Here is a 25314-nt window from a genome sequence, read left to right as displayed (position 1 = left end):
CGATTACAATTGTTTTATTAACGAGTCCTATTCATTATTACCTCTATTCTCAAATATTATTTTATACACATTATTATACTCACGTAGCAATAAAAGAAATGAATATTGTTAACATCTAGGTTGTTTGTACGAGATAGCATTTAGCAATAAAGTAATAAGGATTTATGTTAAGCACATTTATAGTGTTATTATAACCTTTTTAGTGTGCTCTAAAAAGTTTTACTATTACCATATTTTCAATTATTTTACAATCATTTATACGTTGTTTCTCTGAGAAAAATTAAAATTCTCACTATCCCCATATTATTTAAAAATATTTACAAACAACTAATATTCACAAGTTTATGTTAATTGCCTGGTCGATAATAAGATTAGGTTTAGCGTGAATTTCTGGCGTTCGTTATTAGGGTGAGAAAAAGGCTGTCTCGTTATCCGAGCTTGTTGTTTCGGTGATTACATTGGAAGATCCCTTGGCGCGTTTTTCGTGCCTTCAACGGTTGGTTGGCAATACGCAATTTAGGTTCGAAGCACACATCCCACGCTCTACATGACTATTATGTAGATTAAAATCCACAAATTAGCTGCCAATTGTAGGAATAAATATATTAGTAGCATTTATGCTGTATATTCAATGAAGTTAACTACATGTTACAGAAGGAATGTTTTATTTATCTCAATATAGATAATATAGTTTAAGAAACAGGATGGACGTATTTTAAACTTTCATATAAAGTTGATCACGTGATCGCACAGTTTGTATCAAGGTTTTTATAATTATTGTATATTTTCCACTTTTCTTGGCGATTTCTTTCAGTTCGTATAGTCTTTACAAGTATCTCTATAGTTCAGTTAAACATAAACATACTATATGAAATGTTCATTAATTAAATAATAGCATGCAATTGATGCAATGTGATGAACGGTACGGTATTTTACCATAGTGAAAATCTTCTCTTACACCTGTTGTTGTGGTGTAAAATATTGAAACCCAAAAATGTTCGCCTACATTTCGTAACCAACAAGCGAAAGTAGTGAATGAAAATATCCGCAAGTACTAGACAAGATCGGTCGACTATTTGTCTGTTCATGCGCGTGCAGACAGAAGTAAGCGCTTGAAGCGCTTGCGCGCAGCGTGACGAGGCAGCGGCGGGAGGCGCCGGGCACCCGTTCCCCGCAGTCGACCGCGCTTGTCTCCACGATTAGCCGCGCCACCGCGTCCCGGCGCCCCTCCCCGCGACCCACACGTCAAAATAACAAATTGATTTATACCCAAACACAAACGAACTTAACCGAAAACTTACATGATGTTCAGTGCTCCAACGAACTTCCCGTTGTTCGAGTATCAAGATTAATGAGTTGGAGTTACAACGGTTTATGCATAAGTTCGTTGTTTACAACTTTTCAGTGATGTGAATACCTAGGTAGGTCTTAAAATTACTACTTCCATAATTTCTTAATTTTAAGTAGATTTGAAAATGAAAGGAAGTTTGCATAATACTAGAATAGACAATTACAATATCTGATATTATCATGCAAACAGCTACATGGAGACTTCATAACTGAAAGTCTTCCCAATAAATCATCAGAGGAAACTACTGAATTATATACATCCTATACTAAATTAATCATCGAAGATCATGCTTCCAATGTAGGCTATATGTCTGGTCTATTTAGATACTTAGTGGTTCCAATGTTTCCAACAAGCCTGTAATCTGTCATGGTAAAGTGACACAGGGATGAATGATCGCAAATATTTTCAGGCCTTTGTGCTAGTTCGGTGTAATTTGCTGAATCACCGTGACAAAAGTGAGTTAATGGATTTCCCCTTAGATCAGCGTAAATAAAATATGAATTTGAATATTGAAACAGATATTGAAAAAAAAAATACATGTCGTAAAAATGTGCATAATATGTAGAGTCATAAGAACACAAAATCTACAAAACACTGTAATCACCAGCAATTTTAGCAACTAATTTAAAAAAGAAAACGTATCAAACCAGTAACTAAAGATTATATATTTAATTACTGGATTAATAGATATCTTTAGACCTCTAAAATCTATATTGGACTAATATTTTATACGAAAAATATTATAATATTCCTAATAATAATTAATATAATTCCTATCAGACCGGTAGTTAAGAACGTATTGCTGTGTTACTGCACAAAGACTGTTGATCAATATACTATGCGAGTCACAAACTGAACGTAGTAATTTATGTCATTATTAGAAAGTAAATCTAATATTATTAATGCTATAGATTACCTGCAACTTCGTCTCCATGTCTTTTGATTGGGAATTAAGTTAACAGTATATGATATATAATATAATTGATAGATTGATATATAGTAACTTACAACCTTTTAGGTTGTAAGTTACTACGTAGTTAGTTTGGGCTATTGTTTACTTTATTATTGTAAATTAAGCTGTTAAAAACAGCTTAAGTTCTATGATTACTAATCATTTTAGATTATAAATTGTTATTGCGATGTTAAATTTCTTTAGGTAACAAGACATCAGGATAACATCAGGATTACTGCGGATTTTTTTTGAAACTTTTACTAATTAATACCGTGTTGTCTTTTGAGACATATTCTTCAAAGAAAAACCTTTTCTAGCTTGATTTATATTGGTGGCAGTATCACTAACGAAGAGAAAACATTTATATTTAATGTATTATTATGTAATATTACGTTATCTTTGGTATTATTAAAAATAACATTCAGTTATGAGTAATAAATAATTTGGTCAATGCAAATTAGATTTCACCACATTCTAATAAGACTACGACATAAACATTGAAATAATATCATAAGCAACTTGGTAATGGTACAAACTAACATAATTTCCCTGAAGAGCGCGATTTTGCAATACTCGGAAGAGACCGTCTCGTTACTGCTAGTATATGTTCATGCAATACCAGCAAAATTTAAGAATGATAATGCTAACATAACCCACGTTTACAGAGAACCCTTAAAATAAAATTAAATTTATTTCACACCGTACCTTTTGGAGGCGCGATGGAATCTAATTACACTACCTTAACCAAACCGTCACCACTTTCTTCCATTACACAAATTAATTTACACTTGCTAAATATTAAACTCATTTGGGTTAGGTCTTAATTTGTCATTCTGTCTTCATTATAAACTTTACGCCAGTGCTATGTTAAATTAATTACAATTTAATTAAACTGCTGGTTTAGACGAATGTTCCCCATGTGTTGTTTTAATTTTAATTCTTTTAATATTCTGCATTCTAAAATCGTAGAACATTACAATATTCTTGCCTATTAACCATTTTTATTTCGATAACTTCAAAAGTTATTATTGATATTTGCTCTGATTTATAGGAAACAAGTGAAAGAAAACATAAAAGTACGGTATTATTTCATTGTACATTACTAGGCATATTTTTCTTTGTATTCACCCTGGGGCTATTCTCTAAAAGAATGTAATGTTCACAAAGAGCGAATTTTGGTAAACCATCACATCAATCAAATAATTCTTGGCAATATAAAGTGATAGGGGCGTAAGTCCCTAACGTACGCGGCTTATCTAAATTCAAAAACGTGATATTTTACTGAAATTCTGAGATAAAAAAATATGAACAGCATAGTAAGCGTTGAGAATATTTCTTATCTTAATATCTAATCACGATATTTATTTATACAATAAACTGGGAATTTAAAAAAAATTATAAGGTTCTTTGTGTAAAAACACTTTAAAATCACATTACAGAAAAATATTTTGTAGAGAATAAGAGACTGTAGGATTAAACAGAAGAACTACTATTACTACTACTACTAACTAGGCTCGAAATAATAAAAAAAATCTATACTAGAATGTTTTTATATCTAAAATAAAGGAGATAAAATAGACAAAACCAAAGTCATAGACGAAAACACTATTTTCTTATTGGGTCTGACTGCTACACACCAGTTAAAGTTTGAAGAACTGATAAGAAACTTATCAACTTTTTCGTATCACGTAAAAATGTTATTAATAAATAATGTTATAATGTTTGGTATCAGTTTGGTTTCATAAAACCGGTTGCTATAAATCACTATAACAGCTTGAAGACCCAATCAAAAGGCAAACAATTTTAAGGCTTATCGTAGGACAGCGTATGTAACATACCCATTATGGCACCCCTATTAAAGCACTGGAGTATAAATAAGATGATCGATGTCGTTGTAGATCCAATGTTTGGTGGAACCACTAAACGAGTAAGCGGAAAACTGCCTTTATTGATATAATACATTACGTATAATATCGTGGTAACAAAATGAGGCTAAATTTATGTCTTTGTGAGGTGTTAATTTTTTTTATGGTTGTATGTTGTATATGGTAACATTTTTGTTCTATGAATGAGACTCATGCCCAATAATGAATACTATTGGAATATTATTAGCGTGAGTTCATTTTTGTATTTTATTTATATTAATAATATAGTTCATGCCAATATCATCGTACTGTATTTACTCGTTTTTATAGCAACAATAATTCATTATTTATTAATGTTATATTGCTTTTAAATTGGTTGTCTTATCTTTGTTATATTCTATGTATGTGTTGATTAATAAGTGACTAGAAATCTTTTCTTAATTCGTTTGTTCGAATTCATTCAGAAGTTTTTGAAGAAATTATATCAAATTAACCTTAAGCTGTTTTTATTTCATCTGAAATTTAAATAATCTCCATAGGAAAATTTATCTGAATCCGTGTTGGATTCAGATAAATTTTGATTTCTGAAAGGCATCTCATAATTCAAACAAAATTCTGTCTAAACCAATAATAAAATTGTTGGTAGATTTTATTGAACATGAGAGGAATACGAATTATAGATTTCCATGCCACTGGTATAATGGTATATTTTTTACTCGACTTGAAATATCGTGTGAAAGCAAAAGCCTTAATAATATGTCTTCCGTTGATTCGTTGTCAACTATTTTTCTTTTCTGTTATATTATAATAATAAGATACCTCACTATTTTTATAAATTATTATTTGGTCGACAAAGATCAAATTAAAGATAACAACTACCTTCTTTATTATAGTAATAAAAATATAGTGGCAGTAATTATGTGTATGTTTTTATTTGCATAGCATATTCAGTAAAAATATATCTTATGAGTAATTAGAAACAGATAAATATTATTTTTGAAGTGTAGGATAATGTAGATATATGTATATGTAATGTACGATACATTAAAGGAAAACGTACTTGACTTGACAAAGGATTCTATTTTGTATTCTTATAACATGAACGTTGTTGATTGATTAATATTGTATATGATGGCACCTTTCAACGTAAAAAGAAATTACACCGCTTTCAAGGGGTATGATTATAAGTGGCAATTCTAGACCCTCGGTATCGCGTGACAACATAATGGTTTCCACTTTATTTAAGTAACGACGAAACTAACAAACTGTACTAATCAAACAGCCTCATGAAAAACAATGTTCCTCCTAACAATTTCGAGGTAAACATCTCGGGGGCTTTGTACATTTATTTTTTTATTGTTATAATATTCTAGGCTATATACCGATAATATTCGCTGACAATATAATAGATACATTCCATTTTATTACTACATTGTTAACTTTGATACCATCATTTAATGGTATAATAGATTTTTATAAAATTTGGTGTTTGCTTTAACGGACGAATAGTACAATAATTTGAATTACTCTAATAAATTAACTTTTATATTATTCTATACATAAAATAAACAATATAATTGGCAAGTAAGCAGCTACTATTAGGTATTAACAGTACTACAGGAAAACAAAGTGATCAAAATTATGATCCATAGATTAATAAACGCAAAATCTTAAATCAACCCCTTAAATTAATATTAAAATGGTATGCAGATATTAAATAATTATGCAAATGTTAATCCAAGATACTTAGAACTATTATAGTGATGAACTTCTTAAATCTCACAATCCAAGTAATTTAAATTGTTCCTTATACATCAACTGGACCCTGCTGTTGTAGCTGTAATAGTCATTTTTATATTCATGACCTCGTGTAAAGCAAATTTTCCATAAGTGGAATTGGTAGTTATTACGGTCGTGGTAGATATGAGATAGTTTTTTACAATAGTATCATTCGAACCATCCCTATTACTGCCCCTACTCAACGTCGACACTTTTGAAGCTTCATTTCTCTAGTTCGATCATTGTTATTTACATTTGGTAAGCTTTGGTCGAAATATTATTATGATTGGGCATAGTGCTTGCCCAATCATAATAACATTTCGACCTATTAACTATTAACTATGTATATTGTAGCATTTGTCTCAATCATTACCGCTATTATAATATTTCCTCCGTGATTTTATATGTTAACATATACAAATATCAATAAACAATATAATTTAATAAAGTTATGCTATTACTCAAAAATAACCCAAGGGTAACTTTCTGGATTTCATTTTCATTTAAACTGGAATCAAATAAAATACTTATATATTAGATACAGATTTATTTGACCGCGTTCTATCTATTTAGGTTTTGGTATAGCTTTTATTATATCTACATGTAGAAACCTCCGTAATAAGTCGCCCTATTTCTAAGTTGGCTATCTTTCTCATAATAATATTATCTAGATCCACTCATGCAAGGAGCTACCGATAAAAGACCAATTCATTACTAGTGAAGCCAGATAGAATAATATTGGGGAGAGAATTTTTAGTCTGGCTATCACTTTTGTATGAATTGTTTTCTTATTATTAATTGCTCGAATAGATACATGTCGATATTTTGGTTATATTAAAAAAAAAGTTATTTTTGTCCATCAACAATGATTACATAATTCCATAATTTCCCTACGAATTCTAGTACAAGACGATACCACTTTACAATATTGTGCTCCACTTAAAACTTCCACAACAAAGTTGTTAACCTCTTGATCGCAGCTATATCGTAAACCTGTACATAGCCAAAGAACGTAACTTTACATACGTCATCTAGCGAACACGTCATTCCTGAAACGTCTTTTTACGACCTTGCATTCAACGTCACAAAAGGCAACAAAACGAGGCGATCAACAAAATGACAGGCCCCATTGTATCATTATTTGCCGTGTACCAAATTGAATAAAGGAGCAACTGTCGGACATTGGTTGTTAACCCGAACTCATCCTGCAAATGACTGACAATAGCTTGGATTGCTGCTGAGCGATCCGATTTTATTGGCCAATTTATTTTACGGTTATACATTAATTTTACTTTTCTTAAAAATGACGTAGATAATACAGCTATAGCTACCTGTTGACATTCATTTATTAGGAATAATAATATTAATGAAATATATTATAGTCTTATACAAAAGTAGTGGTTAATTAGTCAATATTCTATACCATATTCATTAATTATGTATCACTACATTCCTTTGTTGCCCTACTACTAACAATATATATAACTAAATAAAAGATACTAAATAGTCATGCAAACGCATACGATTAGACTTCTGGTGACATAATATACATAGAAAACACTCAGACCGATACAAACAATCATACTCATGGATACGAATGTTTGTACCGTGCAAGGAATCGAACCCGCGATCATCGGAAGTAAGGCGATGTGCTAAACCGATAGACCATCGAGGCCGTCATGCATTTATTATGTTATATTATTCCAATAAATTTGTATTGCTAAGGTACTTACTAGGATTTAGTGCATAAATCAACATAAATTTTATAACAAAATGAGTACTGACTTTCTTTGTCATAAGATAATATTTGTGGATTTAATAGAAAATTAAAATACAACGAAGCGGAACTGTGGCTTCTCACCAATAAGTAATTAGAAGAAGATTAAGAAAGGCTTTGTTAAGTAAGATCTTGTGACGTAAAACGAACTAAGAAATATACCAGAGTTTGAAATGGAAATAATAACGCTTTTCAACTGATTAGATATTTATTACTTCTTCTTTTTTTTATATTATTCAAAATAAAGACAATAATATACACATATATGTTACTAATTAAATTAAAAAGAATAATATAATAAACGCTTGAAACCAAGCACAGCTTACCTACTAGAACAATATACAAAGCACACACACACAGTTTAAAAGATATACTGGTGAATACAACTCTATATGATCAGGAGAAGAAGAAGAAGAAGCAGTTTATAACACCGCTATGTAACCTTCAAATGATAAACAGTGTAATGGTAAGTCTTACTTAGGATTGTGTTAAATAAAATACTAGAGAATATTGCATGATGTTATGGCAGATAATTTGTGATCCTCATGAAAATGCTATCCGTGATAAATAAAAGCTGAATAAATAAATAAAGATAAATAAATAAAATTAGGATGTAGAACTCATCATAAATCGCGATACTTTACTTTAAATTGTATTTCTTCTAAAACAATATATGCAAATATGGCTGCCGTCGCGAGGTGACGCATCTAGTAAGATGGCTAAAGTCTGTATATTACCGTTCAAGTAGAAGGGAATCAGATTGCAACTATCTAGCATCGAGCCAAACTATAAAATAAAATAGAGGATTATTTGCATCGAATTTATGTAACTTTGGATTTTATAAACGATAGCAATTCTAACGATACTCAGTACGGTATTGATAAACAAAGCTTAGAGTAATGTTGTTTATTTTTATATCAATGAATAGAAGGTTATTCAACTAGGTATAGAGGTTTATTTAATACGGTATTATCTTACCATGATATATCTGAAAATGATAAACAAGTTAATGAAGAGTCATAACCGTCTCATGTTTTAGGATAGGGATGGTATCATAATCGCACTATATTTAGCACTGACTGCCGTGCTATTTTTCTTTAATCTAAAAGATTAAGGGACTGTTTACTCTTTCTTAAGGGGACATGTTTGCCATTCCACTAGAGTTTCCTCTGGAGTATTTACTTTCTTCGAGATGAGTGTTACTCGTATTACTTCTATTATATAACTGAAATTCAAAATAAATGGGCTAACATCTCAATTGTTGATAAATCTTGGTGACAGATGGTAACTGTCGCTTATATAATATATAAACAAACTGTTGTAAAGCCTGCGGTGCTCCTCATAAATTGCCATTCGGAAGAACTCATCTAATATTACCGAATACCCGCAATCGCTGCTACATCGGGCGGTTGATTCATCGCCTTTCATACCGAAATTGGTTACAAAGCAAGATGCTAGATGATCTAAACAAGTAAGAGAAAGGCATTTATATAAAGAGCTCTGTCAAATAAATTTAAAACTTGATTACAGTCCAGATAATTAGTTAACTTAGATGATGTCAATATCAGTGGACTAAGAAGGAATATGTTTCTCATACATTAAATTTCATGTCGAAATGTTAGAAATATTTTCAACTCAATACATTTCCATACGTGCGTACGTGCTTTATTGAGTGGGAATGTAAAGAGCACTTATTTGTAGAGTATACAGTTTTTACACGTGTTTAATTTTTACATTCATGTTTCAAATAGAAAACGTGTTATTATATCCTTTTGTATTTACATTTAGAAAACAGAAAGCTTTTATTGTCTACCGGCTTCAATCTATCCAGTAATAGCAAAATATTATGTAAATTTTCTTTGGAAAATATTTACGTCCTTTTAGTAATTAGTATGATTAGTACTAAATTATTTAAATTTATATCTAAAATATTTTAATGACATATTTTTTTTCTAATTGTAATAGCTTTCATTACATAAACAATTGTATAACTTTATTAGTTGACCATCCTGCTTAAAATAGTATCTTATATAGAAGTGAAAAGTATATTGTACATCACAATATGTACATAATTCCAGTGCTATCTCGTAAGTTGTTATTCCTAAGGACCAATATATTATAAATCACTAGCAGAAATAGAAAACGTTGTTTTGCCTTTTAAGTGATTTCTATGTAGGGTCTTCTAGAAGTATAAAAAAATGGCCAATTACTTATTCTTAGTCCTACCAAATACACCAAAAAATTTATATTATTCTGTTCAAATATTTTGGATCAATCCGATACTAAACACTATGACATATGATTTATATATAAATAGCTATTTCTTAACTTTGTAACTGGAATACTGATCGCTAAGCAAGTTGTCTGAAGTCAGAAATAGATAAAGCAGACTTTCGTTAGCTTTAATACTTTGTACAAACTCTTTCTTCACCATTTACATAGATTGTTATTTCAAGTCGTAATAACAAAAAAACTTATGAAATTAAGTTTTAAATTAACGTCTTCTAAATGAATAATTAAAAAACTGAAGTGAAAATTTTAACTTAGCAGGTAGTAATTCATATTTTTAACGCCAATCCAGTCAGGAAAAGGCTATAGTAATAACAAAAGTTGCAGTAAAACAACAAACAGGGCCTAAGAGAGTTAACTACCAAATTACTTTAATAATTTTCAACACTCACTAAAACAAAACCCCACGTCTACCTAACTCAGATCAACTGTACAATTTACGAAGTTCGCGATTTCTCTTGCCTGACTGTACGTAATCAAATTAGGTATATATGTTGTATCATTGTAGTGACATATAGTCACGACTGTTATCCCTGATAACTTGATGCAATTAATGATATCGTGGTGAACAGAGCACTTAACACTTGGCTGGGTATATTTAAATCCCATATGACACGAAGCGTACCTATAACCGGGCTCTCGGATTTATTCTCAGTTTCGGTATCGGTATTTACTTCACAGGTGAGTTTCAGTCAGAAATAAATTCTGTGTGATGAATTTATTTTCTATTTCTTTGTGTCGACCACAAATGATCTTAAGTACTTTTTTATGATAGTCGGTGTAGTAGGCATCTATATCATAGCACTTCCATTTAATTAATGGCCGAGAAAATGGAACACAATTGATTTGTTGGAGTTTCTATTAAATTTCTGTAGACACTGTACTTAAGTTCTTTGACATGTTATAATGATTTCACATATGGTAATTTGACAAACTCTGTCATAATCGTTGCTTACAAATATTTACACCAATGTACATCAAGTCATTACTCATTAGTAGGGTAATATGGTTAGATATATAAGCTCACTAATATGTAATGACTTGTCTATGATTAGAAATAATAGTATCACGTCTATATGTTTATTTTAGTCAGCCAGGTTATTTACTTTCTTTGAAAATAAAGGATCTGGAAATTAATCTATAAAGCCATACCTCCTTTCTTAGACATTGTTTCTAGCAAAACAAGATTTGTTTGTAGCTCTTTATTTAAAACCTAATATATTATACTCAATGACTCATTCTCTCATTTTTATTCACGTTAATGGTATAATATCACATACATAAATATTACGATGATTTCCAAACGATCCCACAACCCTTATTAACTCATATATCAGAATAATAAATATCACAAATTATGTTGATATCGCGTAACACTGTGTGCGTAACAAATATGAAGGTCTCATTTTATGAGGATAAATAACAACAGGGCATCATAAGCAATTATTGTGATATTTATAGGAGGTAGAAATGATAATATTTTAGGGTTAGTTACAATCTAAACAGTATAGTTGTCTGGTTGCGTAAGCCCTATTATTACGTATTCATAATTGTTTACCCAGACTAATACCTAGAGTTGAATAATATTCAATGAGCCATTGTTACTCTAAACGGTGCATAGTTAAGGATCAGTTGAAATATTTCTGTTACATATTCAAACATTCTCAATTAATTTAAATTTAGAAGAGATTTATTGAAATCAATATCTGAATTTAATATAACAAAGAAATCAGTATTCTATAGTTTGTTGACAGGAAGACTAAAATTAAGTAACTAATAATACTATACTTAGTAATACTATGGAGAAAAATTCTTTATTAAAGTTTTTCACTCATAGTAGATAGGCGTTTATTAACCAATAAAGTTGAACGGCGGAAAATAGAAAGTTGCCAAATTTCAAACTTTTTTATATCCTACTGAAAGCGTGGATATAATAATGTTGCATTCAGTAAACAACATTTACCACAAAAGAGGAAGAAATTATTGTTCATTTATTAGAAACGTTAACATTGTAACTTGCAAGTAAAATAAGTTTTCAGCACGATACGTATTATATACACTTTTAAAATATTTACAGTATTCATACAAAATTTGATGCCCATATTTATTCAAAATGCACGAAACATTTTTCATTGAAAATAATATTTTATAAATATTCGAAATACTTAAAACGCATGTTGTAAATACAAAGAAAACAAATTTTGTAACATACGAATACACTTTTAATAATAATTTTCTTTAATTTTTATTGTTATGTCTGTAATTTATTTATGTAATAACGGACTGTTAGTTTTTTGATATCTATTTTAATGCCCTAATTTATAATAGATATAAAAATGTTTAAATTGGTTCATTCCTAATAACTTAAATTTTTTATGCCGTCAATTCCTTTCGACCCTACTTGAAAAACATTATCCAAAACTTCTGAAATATTTCTTATAGCATATTATTATGATTTAAAAAGTTATCCCCTCGTCAGCGATTTCGTACAGCGATATATTTTCGAGGTAACCCAGTAATTTGTTACTAATCAGTGATTTGTAATTTAACGATTTAGTTTGTTACAATTACTGAATTTTTAGTTGGTAACATTATGTATAGGTACATAATAGTATCTTAATTTGCAATAATAAATAAATGAATACTTATAAGTGAGTTTGCCAATCATCACAATATTTGACATACGTTAGAAGTTAATATTTAGAAAAGCTTTATTATAGTGTATATCGGCCTCGATGATCTAGCGGTTTAGCACACAGCCACAATTTCCGATGGTCGCGGATTCGATTACTCACTCGGTGCAAACATTTGTATTCATAAGTATGATTGTTTGTATTGATGTCATCAGTACGACTAAGAAGTTATGCCTCTTATCCTATAATTTCTCTTATCTTATAATTTCGCTTAATCTGCTCCTTACAAACGAAACTTCATTACATAGTATAAAATAAAGTCGCTGCCGATATCTGTCCCTATGTATGCTTAAATATTTAAAACTACGCAACGGATTTTAATGCGGTGTTTTTTAATAGATAGTGTGATTCTAGAAGAACGTTTATATACATATATATAATACATGTAGGTACAAACAAGCGAAGCCGAGGCAAGTTCCACAAAAGTAGACCCATTGATTTAACTTATGATATTTTACTTTCACGTTCAATACCTCATTGGCTTACGGCTTTATGACTAACCCTGTATATTACAAATTGTATTGTCCCATTAATTATTGCTGCTGTCGTCGTATATTTCGATGCATTGTTAAACAAATAGATAGACAAGGTATAACAGTATACATGGTTACAGTATACAGATCTCAAGTGTATATATACAGTAGCTAGTATCAAGATGGCTATAATTTTTATTAAATGTACATTATTAAAAAGTTGTCAGAGTGATTTATTAATACTCTGTTTCTTCTACAGAATATTAAACAAACATAATAATATTATATATATGTGTTGAATTACGAATCCTTATAAAACAATATATAAAATTGAGGGTGGACTGTATTTATTGAAAAGAAAATAATTAATGGAAAAGGAAGTAGAAATACGATTTTGATCTGGAAGAATGTCTTCCACACTCCGAAGACCCCAAAGTAAGCAATGTAACACCAAACTTACTCACCTTTGCTCAGGAACGTCCCGATGTGTAGTACTATTTAGTGGCCAAGCACTCTGGAGTGTATATTTTCATAAAAATAATTAATTATATAAATCACATAAATCATTAATTATCTTCTTTTATATAATTAAAAATAGGGAGCATCCTTTTTATTCCAGTTCTTATTTTAAATTGTTTATTTATTCTTTTTTCTTAATTTAAGTGGCCACATGTATTTATTTGTGGCCAGTATTACCAAGCGCCCTTTGTCAGCAAGCCTGCTTAGACAATATGTATGTATGTTTGTGTAAAAGGACAACAACATATATCTATATATAAATACAGTACAGTCGTTTGATTTTCAATATAGCTGAGTAGCAATAAATATAAAATTTCTTTAGTATGTTCTTGATAATATTAAAATGTACACACATTTGTGTATAAAGTTGTCTAAGTGATTTATTAATACTCTTTTTCTTCTGCAGAAATTTGTTTTCGATAAATATTTTTATATTGTAAACAAAACCCTTTTTAGTAGAATGATTTATTTTGCACAACCCACGCCATCGGCTGCCGATAAAAAAATACATGAACAACAATCGATCAAAACAAAAAAGGTATAATTCTATTCTATTACATTTTTAACACGCAAAAGTTATTAGAGCCTGTAGAATACAATCTATACTAAGCTAGTAATATACTCAGCAACAATCAATGATTTAAATATTTGAAATATTTGCTTGAGTTCATTCATTACAAACAAACATACAAGATATCAAATTCTTCCTCATCAGAATATTGATACTTATAAATTACCTCGAAATAATTCATTAAAGGTCTGCATTTCTTACTTGGATCATTTATTTGTTCGTTGCAAATCTAAAAAATTTCTCGTTTGTAAATATTGCGAAATTTACATAATTCCTTTTAATTTAAGATAACTGATTTGTGTATTATGTGAACTGATCCAATTTTGAATTTTAAGTCAGACCTTATGATATTAGTTTACATTTGTTTCCATAGAGGAATCATTGTACACAAATACAGATGATAGAGATACAGATGAGCAAAAATTCTAATAACTATTGTTTTGCTCCTATTGCTGTAAGAATCCTTCGTATTATTTCAATATCTATATAAATATTGTTTATTGCACTTATATATATATATATAAATACAACAATTATAATTAGATATTTTAGTTATTAGTCGGTGATAATTTAATTATGACCTGTATAGATAAAATCAGTGATATCCATGACATGTTTCATCACATCCGTGCGATCACACCCGTGCGAAGCTGGAGAAAACCGCTAGTATGAATGTATACATACGTTTTCCTACACATCCGGCACACCGCGAGATTTACGAAGGTGACTTAACGAGAACGAACTTAATAAGAAAACAAATAAAGGCCATCTAATAAATTCGGACAAACTGGAATGTTGACAGCCCTAAGGAAAAGTCTTAAAAGATTCCCCAGCTATATTATCGAAGTTTCGGTCTTTATTAGGAAAGTCCGGCGAGAAAATCGTACTAACAGAAAAGTTTGTGTGTCCGTCATGTTCACACAATTACCTGGATCACAAATCCTTATAGTACTATTAGGAAGATTAACGTGTCTGGCATGCTTTGTTAACTTTATCTTTAGGGTACTTTTAAACGAATTTATAAACAAGGAGTTTTCAATATATAGAAGTAAATAAAGTGTAATGTAATAATATAGCACTGAATAATTAAATCATCATTAAGTAGATAATTTATTACAAGTAATCTTTTTATTATAACAATATATATATTAATTATTTTGTAATCTGATAATTGTGAACTGAAAAGTGGATTAAAAACTAAACGACTTAATGTACATTTTATAAAAATTGGCCTCAAGATAGATTCCGATTATCATCATGAGGAAGAACATAAGCTAACAGACATCTAAAAAAAAGAAGACAAAGTTACGGTTAACAGCCAGTATGGATTATTGACAGAATTGTCGATGATCTCGATCTTTAAAGCGATATGGAGCTACTTAGTTTGAGGCGAGACTTTGCCTCGTTCTGTGTATTCTACCAAATATTCAACGGATTATAGCTTAAGAACTTATTTGACATGATATCTGCAATTACTTTCTACCATTGCGCTACCTGTCATCGATAAAGTATTCATCTGTACACCTTACAACCCAATTCATCAGAGTCGTAGTTAGTGACGAGTTTCCTTCCACACATTTAATTTGTAGAATCAACGAGAACTTGCCGAGATTTTCTCTAGAGCATAGGGATTTCAAGAAGGATATATTAAAGCTTCTTAGGAGTCGTAAATGCACACGTGACTCCTCTTGTGTCCACACCATCCCGCGCAATATACTCTCCAGCGTGGAGTCACGTTATTATCAACAGGGGACGGTCAAAAGCAACCCAGCGAACGACATTAATTACCCTTTTTCGTTATTTTGATTCCCTCAGTTGTATAACTGTAGTCGGCTTCGCCGTAAGGCGACAATGAACGACCGGCTGGTTCAGCCCAGCAATACGCACGGGTAAAGACGTTTTGCTCAAGGCCCGTACCCAGCGGTCCATAAGAGCAAGCGCTATTCCCATCATATTGTGTTTCAGGTACCTACGGTAACTGTTTACTGTGATATGGACTGTTACTATTATCATTGACTTAGTTCATATTTTGGCTCCCTAAAATATGGTCGAATGCAGTGATGGCTGGCTCCTCCGTCATACTCGTAAACGAGTGCGTTAGGGACTGGTCTGCTCTAATCACTATGACTGATTTAATCTTATTGTGTATTTTGACCCTAATAAATTACTGCTAGTTGGTAGTTTGCATTCATACATTTCAACTTAAAAATGTAAAATTACAACGATTACTTAAAAGAGTAATACATAAGTTTCTTTCTCGTTGTTTTTGTGATGAGAAATCTTTCCGGAATACACTAAAAAACATCAAAAGTGCTTAAATTAAGTTTATTTGAATGAAGGATATTCTATTATATTTTATTGACAGACATACATACATAAATACAAAATAATTGAGAATTATGTTTATTTTATTTATAATATATTTTAATCGTTACATAAAATTTTCTATAATAATTATGAAACTTTAAGGCGAGCTTTTAATTACATACATAGTACAAACAAAACTATGAAACTATATTAAGATTTTACGGCTTATAGTTCCAGTACTTTATTTTAGTTTCGTGATGTTTATTTAACACTAAATTTACGATCTCCTTTCGTTACCCCTTACAGGGCAATTTTGTTTATGGCCGACGTAAAAGAATGTCTTTGGGTTATACGTAGTTGCTCTTTGTTGGTTACCCTATACATTATTATCGGAAATTCGTGACACTTTGTACGCATTATCTAGTAAGTTTTACGTGCCGTTTTAAAGGAATACCTTATTTTTTAACATGGTTCCTTACATTTTATAACTGTGTACAGGAATGTATTTTTCTATAATATACTCTATGTACATTGATAAAATTTATAAAAAATTTAGTTATTATTAAAAAAAATACTTGTAACAAAATTTGCATCATATACAGATATCTATTACAGATTGATATATACCAACTGTTCGAATAATATAACTTGACGTACTTGAATATTGATATTATTCTTTTTTTTAATTTATTAGCAATACAATACTATAACATATCTTACATACAAATGATGTTATGATGGCTCAATTCTATATCCAGAAATTTCAGTGTTTTATATCGCCCTTAAACCGAAACATATCTTACAAAGTATGCTACTTAACGGACGTAATAGGCAACATATCGTAGATATATACATACATTATAAATGAACTTATTCGATTTTAATACTATTTACTCGTACTTTATACCAATATTTCTGTCATAGCTAAGGGTACCGAAGAGGAATAGACAACATAAACTGGAAGGTTTTGAGATAACAGTAGATTGACGACGACCTCTGGAGCTTTCTTTTGTCAATACTAAACGTTTGAACTTTTAATGTATTTTACGTTCAACTACTCGACATATCTTTACATGACTCGCTTTAGATTATTCAAGCCCCGAGAGAATATCAACATATGTAAATATTGAATCGCTCCTAAAGACATCTGCTGGAGCTGTGATCGTATTAACCTATATTTGAAATGGAATACATTTCTATTTTATGGACATTTTATGACTTATTTTCTTAATATATAAATTTATACATGATAAAATAGTACGCATAATATGCTAAGTGACCAGCAACTAGTAGGTACGAATTAAAATATTGTACAATAAGCAAAGTAAATAAAATAAATGTTTTTTAAACTGATGTTTATTTGTATAAATACTTTACTAGTATTTATCTGTATTATAATAATACAGATTTTACGATGGAAAATAAGATTATCTGTCTAATAATAACAACATATTATTTTATTTTATTGGAGTCTTGGGCCATCGTCAGGTGCAACGTCGTAGTATGTTGTAGGCCGTAGTCTACATAGATCTATTGTGCTCGCCCTTTTTCAAAGTTCTCTACCTAGACCCGTGAGGGACAAGACAACATAGGTAACAATTGATTTATTTTACCAATTTTTTTTCTTATTCAAACTTCTGAGTTTTTAACGCTACTATGTAGGTAAGTTTATTTTTAAAACTTATTTTACTCAAAGGAAAACAGAACAAAGCCATTATATTTCGTATACTTTTAATCTTATATTCTCTTATAACTACTATAAGAAAGAATATAACGCAAAATAAATTCAACAAATTACTGAACGTCTTTTATGAAGTAAAGAGATTTTGACACGAAGGCGTGTCACATAAGTGAATATTGTGCACATACCCCTCTTCTCCAGCATCAGACGAGACAAATCAAATTAACTTTTAATTCCCTAAATTGGAATTCCTCAGGATGCCCTTGTCAGGATGACATCCCTTCTCATCTTGTTTGTATCCGTTTTAATGTGATTGATAGACCTTTATATGATTTATTTGATTACAGATACAAAAGCCTCTGTGAATAATTCTATACCCTAATGCATGTCTCAGTAATATACCTAAGAATAGGATAAAATCTAAATAGGAGTCCTTTTTTAGATTACTTTAGTAATAAAACATTCCAGTTTATTTTAATGTTACAACCTGATAATGTCTACAATAAAGGTATAATACAATATATTTTTCTTTATTTTCTTAATTTTTGTATTATATCGCTGGTGAGCCTTTAACTTTATCTCAATTAGGCCTAAAAAGTGAATAATTGATTTTTGTAAGGTCCGTTTTCAAAGAAGCCTTGCCTTCTTTTATAAATATATCTGTCTCTAAATAATATGTACAAGCAATATAATATTAATAGTTTTAAGATATAAACTTATTATAAATTAGCTCTAACTTTATATAATACATTTTTCGATAATATTCTTCCATTATTCATTATTATTCCGGAATAAATACTTTTAAATATTATTAATAATAAATTATCTAACAATAGTTGACGGTCGCGGTTCGATTCCTTGCACGGTACTAATATTTTGTATTCATGACTATGATCGTTTGTATCATGTGATGTTTTCTATATAAATTATGTGTGTATTTACAAAAAATGTAAACGTTTTTATATTTTTTTATTATATATACTAATGTATTTATATATGTTGTTTAATATCTATGGCACAAGCTCTGTTTAGCTTGGGACTAAATGGCGCTGAGTGAAATGTCCAGGGAAATTTTTATCATAAAAACTCCTGTCTATATTAACATGCAGAGTGATAGATTACTTAACAGAAATATATCGACATACTTTGATACTAATATCGATAATATTTCGTTTACACTAAATATATATTTCTAGATTAGTTGTATAATTTGTATTATGTTTATATTTTTTCACGTCAGTTAAGTTACCATGATTATTTATAAGCTCTGAAATTTCGACGCTGTTACAAACGATCGGCTGACTGGGGATGGTGGTGGATGTAAAGAATTATTTATTACTGGTGAAATAAAGACAAATTTGTTGACCTACTTTCTTAGTCCTTTTCTACATAGATATCACGACCAATTTACCACGACCACTGGTAGACTTGATACACTGGCATACTAAGCTTATTTTATGTCAAAATGTAGCACGAAAGTTTATAAATAAATAAATAAAAAATTATTATAAATAATAAAAAGAAACATATTATAAAGAATTTATTGTTTTATACTTATTTCTTAAAGTTCGACGTGACTCAAATGATATTGCAAATTCTATTGAATTTGCAGAATTCTGCAATATTGTTTCATATTCTACTTGCCGATCTGACTCTTTATTTCCTTAACCATTATCCTATTTTTCAGCGGTTCAGAGAAGAGGATGGGGCGAGCGGTTTACGGTGTGAATGCTGCGTTATTGCTATCTCTTCTACATGGGTTCTTTTTTCTTATAGGTGAGTACGTTTATAGATTATTTCAAGAGAGTTTTTCAATATTTTCCTTTAAAATGTTGTTTTTGCATATTTAGAGGTTATGAACTTCACGCAATTATTGCGTAAAATAATATTTTCTGTATTAAAAATTATACATATATATACTTTTACTTTTTATTACTTTAGTTAGCTATACAATGTAAGAATAAATTCAATGTTGATTCTCAAGAAAGCTTTTGCTAATAGCTTGATGCATTTTTATGGAATTGGAATATTAATTAAACTTATAGCCGTAATATCTAGTATACGTTGCTATTCCATAACAGATTAAGATCTTATGCCTCTTATCCTATAATTTTAATCCTTAATCACACTCTATAACCGAAGCACTATAGCTTACAAAACAGCAGCTTGTTTTGTAAGATGTATTATGGTGCTAACGGCTGAAATAAGTGAGACTTGGGTGCCCACTTAAGATTTTTTAAGTAATACCACAGATAACATAATATTACATTGGTTTTTTATTATATTGGTTTTTTTTTCTAGTTTAGGTGATAAGATTATGGCATATGTAGAGGAGGCTTTAATTATGAAATAGAATCAGTTTAAGCGAAGTTAGGCTCAATTAGATATAGCCTCAAAGCTGCAGAGCTGATGAGATTTTTAAAGGATGTATTTGTATCAACTTTATTATTACTTTTATATCCATAATATTTATGTTCCATAAAGATCGCTCTAACCTCTAAACTCCTGTCACGTCAGTCCAGCTTGATCTATCGATCAATCACCGTATTAGCTTATTAAATAAAATAGGTAAGGTATTAAATAAAATATTTTACTCTCATATAAATTAAAATACAACATGTCATAGGTTTTAAAGTTCTAATTGTAGTATTTCATCAAAGTGAATACGTATTGAATGTATATAGTCTGTTTACTCCATAATAAATTTAGAGTAGTGTTGGAATATCTTTATGTGTATTTCTTTTATACATATTTTCATTTATTATATACACATGTTTTTAAGAAATCTTGTCAAATAAGAGCGATATTTTGAGAAAACCTTATATTTCCAGAAAGCAAAAACAACACGAGACTGTAATATTCTGTTATTGCAAGGTCGAAACGGAAGCGGAATCTATTTATAAAAGTTCCTATCAAGATATGCAATACTAGCTAAACCCGCGACTTCGTAACTATTTTATAATATATGTATATAATATACGTATAGTATATATAATAACTGTTTTATTTTTAAATTGACTAGAATAAAACAACATTTTAAGTGCAGTTTATCACAGTATATAAGAAAAAACCACATCTAAAATAGTTAAGGCTTTGTGGAATAAACATATGAATATACATAAAACAAAACTTATTACATAATTGTTTTGGGTTCTATTACGTTGTTAAGCCTTCCAATATTAGTTTTTCTCATATATATTTCATGTACAGACAACAATCAGTTACATTTTTAATATATACGCAATATACATATGTTCGAGACGAGGAAAATTCTTCATATTACAGATATGGACTTCTAGTATTCACTAAATGTATTTTAGCCTTACTTAGATATTTTGATATGCGATATGTATACGAGGGTTTCAGGATCAACCTTAGACCTGGGTACTTTAAAGGTCTCTTATTGTATAGCCTACCGATGAAAATGTCCATTAATATCACGGTCACAAGGCCAGGGCGAGTGGTCTATTAAACTGGGCTGATAATACAAAATGAATCTCAGTTTTATTCGTGTAATGGACTTTTTTATATAGTTTGAATAGATAAGTTATGTTACTTGATTGAGTATGGTGACCATTTTTGCATATACTTTCATCATCATCATCATCATCGCAGCCCGGAAGACGTCCACTGCTGGACATAGGCCTCCCCAAAGATCTCCACGACGATCGGTCCTGCGCTGCTCGCATCCAATGCCTTCCAGCGATCTTGACCAGATCGTCGGTCCATTGCTGGAGGCCTTCCCACGCTGCGTCTTCCGGTCCGTGGTCGCCACTCGAAGACTTTACTGCCCCAACGGCCATCTGTCCTACGAGCTATGTGCCCATTGCCACTTCAAAGTCGCAATTCTTCGGGCTATGTCGGTCATTCTCCTCATTTCTGATTCGATCACGCAGAGAAACTATCTCTCCATTGCCCTCTGAGTGACTCTGAGCTTGTTGATACTGAGCATATATCATACATACATCTTTTTACATACATCTTTTTTTCTCTCTGGCAACACTGCCGATAACAGTCTTTGTCAGTTGGCTCTTATTTATTTATTGTTTTTAATTTATTACTTGTGAAATAACGATACTAGTGTATATAATCAGTGAGTTTTGGGCATAAGTAACGTCGATTATTGTTGGTGTGCAAATCTGTGATTTCTTTGTGACAAAAATCTACGTTGCAAAATTTGTGGGACCGCCAACTGTCAAAGTATAATTTATAGAAGTCTTGGATTTCTATTGACTTTTAATAATTAAATACAGTTATTACACTTCACTATTACTATATCCGTTTACAAATAAACAATAATATTAAAGTTAAATATTCGATAGTGAAGATCGGTTGTTGTTGTTGAGAGGAAAAAAAAAAAACTACCCACTAACATAAAATATTATTGTTATTGCAATACAGCTCATAAAATTTATTTATTATCATATTGATAATATATTCCAAATAGCTGTGCGAAACTAAACTTATGTATTTGATTAAATAACAATACAATATTAGTAATCCATAGCCATTGCTAGATATCATATGACAAATTAAGACATATTTACTGTAGTGGTAATATATAAGATTAATTATTTTTTTGTAACAGTATTGGTATTTAAAGTTTTTACTAACAATATTTATTTATTTATTTATTATTAAATTATTTTATTGAAGGGAAATAGCGCACTTTCAACACTGTATTTCTTCTATTGAATAATATTCATTGTTGTCTTGTTTCGTAGATATTTAACATAATAATTAAAAATGATGTCCCGCAGAGCATGTGATCTTGATGCTAAGCTCAAGGTGACGCTCTTAGAGTTAAAAAAATCCAATGAATTAAATAAGGCCTTATTACAGGAACGAGATGAAAGTAAGATTGAAATTAAGTTGATGTCTGATAAATATGTGGCTATGATAGTACAGACTATACAGAAACTGGAAAAGTTAATTTTCAAAATAGTATATATATTAATAACAAATTGGTAAATTCCGACACAGAGGTCGCGGATACATTCGAATCTTATTTCACTAATATTCCATTAATTACGACACAGGCTCTAAAATCTTCCCCGTCTGCTGCTGAAACTTTACTAACAGACAATGTTAGCAAGTCATCAGCTGTATTTAACTTTAGACATACATCATCAGTAGAAATAATGAAAATATTCAAACAGCTATAATAAAAAAACAGAGGATCTATGGGGTATATCTGTTAAAATACTAGATAGTATAATGGAAATTATTGCGCCCTCTCTTGCTTTTATTTTCAATAAATGTATAGATGAAGGTAAATTTCCTAACATAATGAAAATTAGTAAAATCATACCGCTTTTTAAATCTGGAGATAAGAGTGACCCAATAAATTATAGACCTATATCTATACTCCCAGCACTCAGTAAAATTTTTGAAAAAATAATCCTTATGCAGCTTGTCAGTTATTTCAATTTAAATAATTTAATCCACAATAGTCAATTCGGTTTTTCCAAAGGTCGTTCAACTACAGACGCAGGTGCAGAGTTGCTTAGACACGTATTTGCTGCATGGGAAACTAAAATGGATGCGATAGGTGTTTTTTGTGACCTTTCTAAGGCTTTTGATTGCGTTGATCATAATACATTGCTAAAAAAACTTGCTTTTTATGGCGTCAAAGACAATGCTTTAAATTTAATAAAATCTTATCTATCTGATAGAATACAGAAAGTGAAGGTTAGCAACGCTACGTCTGACGGGTCACTTGTGCAAATGGGTGTACAAGGATCTATTCTCGGTCCATTTTTATATTTATTAATGATCTCCCATATGCCATGCAGGATAGATGCGGCATAGTATTATTTGCAGACGATACTTCATTGATTTTTAAAGTTAATAGAATGACTAATAATTATGACGATGTAAATAGTGCTTTGCGGCGTCTCCTGCACTGGTTTACAACTAACAATCTTATGTTAAACGCTAAAAAAACAAAATGTGTTAATTTCTCTCTGTCTAAAAGTTTTAATACTAATTGCAATATTAAATTAAATGACGAATCTCTGGAATTCATAGAAACTACTGTCTTTCTAGGAATCACACTAGATAATAAAACACAATGGGGTGCACAAATTCAAAGCCTTGCAGCGAAACTAAGTTCAGCAGCTTTTGCCGTGCGTAAGGTTAGACAGTACACTGATACTGATACTGCTAGATTAGTCTATTTTAGTTATTTTCATAGTTTACTCTCTTATGGAATATTACTATGGGGAAAAGCGGCAGATATTAAAAATATATTCATATTACAAAAACGTGCCGTTCGAGCGATCTACTGTATGAAGAGTCGTGACTCATTAAGAGAGAAATTCAAAGAGGCAAATATTCTCACCGTTGCTTCTCAATTTATATATTCAAATATCCTATATGTTCATAAAAATCTTGACTTATTTCCAAAAAACAGCAATATTCATAATATTAATACAAGATTTAAAGACAAACTTGCTGTCCCCAAGCATCGTTTAGAAAAAGTTAATAGGTCTTTTATGGGAATAGGTATAAAAATTTACAATAAGATACCAAAGGATATGTTGGAATTACCCTTAAATAAATTCAAAACATCTGTTAAATCATATTTACTGAGCAAAGCCTATTACTCACTAAACGATTACTTGAATGACGAGTGTGCATGGCAATAGTTGTTCATTTAATGTTAGACATAGACACCTATATAAATATACATTGTAAATAAACTTAAAAAAAAGTAATTCAATTGAGTTTCTTGCCAGTTCTTCTCAATTGGATCTATATACCGAACTGGACGGTAGGGAAAAAAATAAAATTATAATGTAAAAATTTGACGTTCATAAGCGGCTAAAATGTCCTACATGAATAAATGATTTTTGAATTTGAATTTGAATTTATACTTTATGTGGGAATAAAAGAAATAGGTTCATGGTGAGGCGTAATAAGTCATTGTTTCAGGTTTCAGTCACAGTTTGTAGTCTTTACGTCGTAAGATTCTATAAATCTAATGAAAAGATACTACAATACATACCTTCTTCTTCTATACTGTTAAGTACTTCATCATTATGACGTCATCTGT

The 25314-nt window shown here is 30.4% G+C and overlaps 1 protein-coding gene across 1 annotated transcript in view; it reads left to right on the top strand.

Moving 5' to 3' along the window:
• Positions 1-1188: 1188 nt before the first annotated feature.
• The window catches only part of LOC131849398 (zwei Ig domain protein zig-8-like), a 39860-nt gene continuing 15734 nt past the window's right edge, over positions 1189-25314 (top strand). The window contains exons 1-2 of the mRNA XM_059199467.1: positions 1189-1421; positions 19945-20033. Coding sequence (XP_059055450.1) covers positions 19961-20033 — 73 coding nt within the window. The 5' untranslated portion in view covers positions 1189-1421; positions 19945-19960. The remainder of the gene's footprint in view (positions 1422-19944; positions 20034-25314) is intronic.

The sequence above is a fragment of the Achroia grisella genome, unplaced genomic scaffold (genome assembly GCF_030625045.1).
Source record: "Achroia grisella isolate CSIRO2021 unplaced genomic scaffold, CSIRO_AGI_Agris_v1 utg642, whole genome shotgun sequence".
Lineage (NCBI taxonomy): Eukaryota > Metazoa > Arthropoda > Insecta > Lepidoptera > Pyralidae > Achroia > Achroia grisella.
The sequence above is the reverse complement of the archived record's forward strand: the minus strand, read 5'-3'. Positions and strand labels throughout refer to the sequence as shown.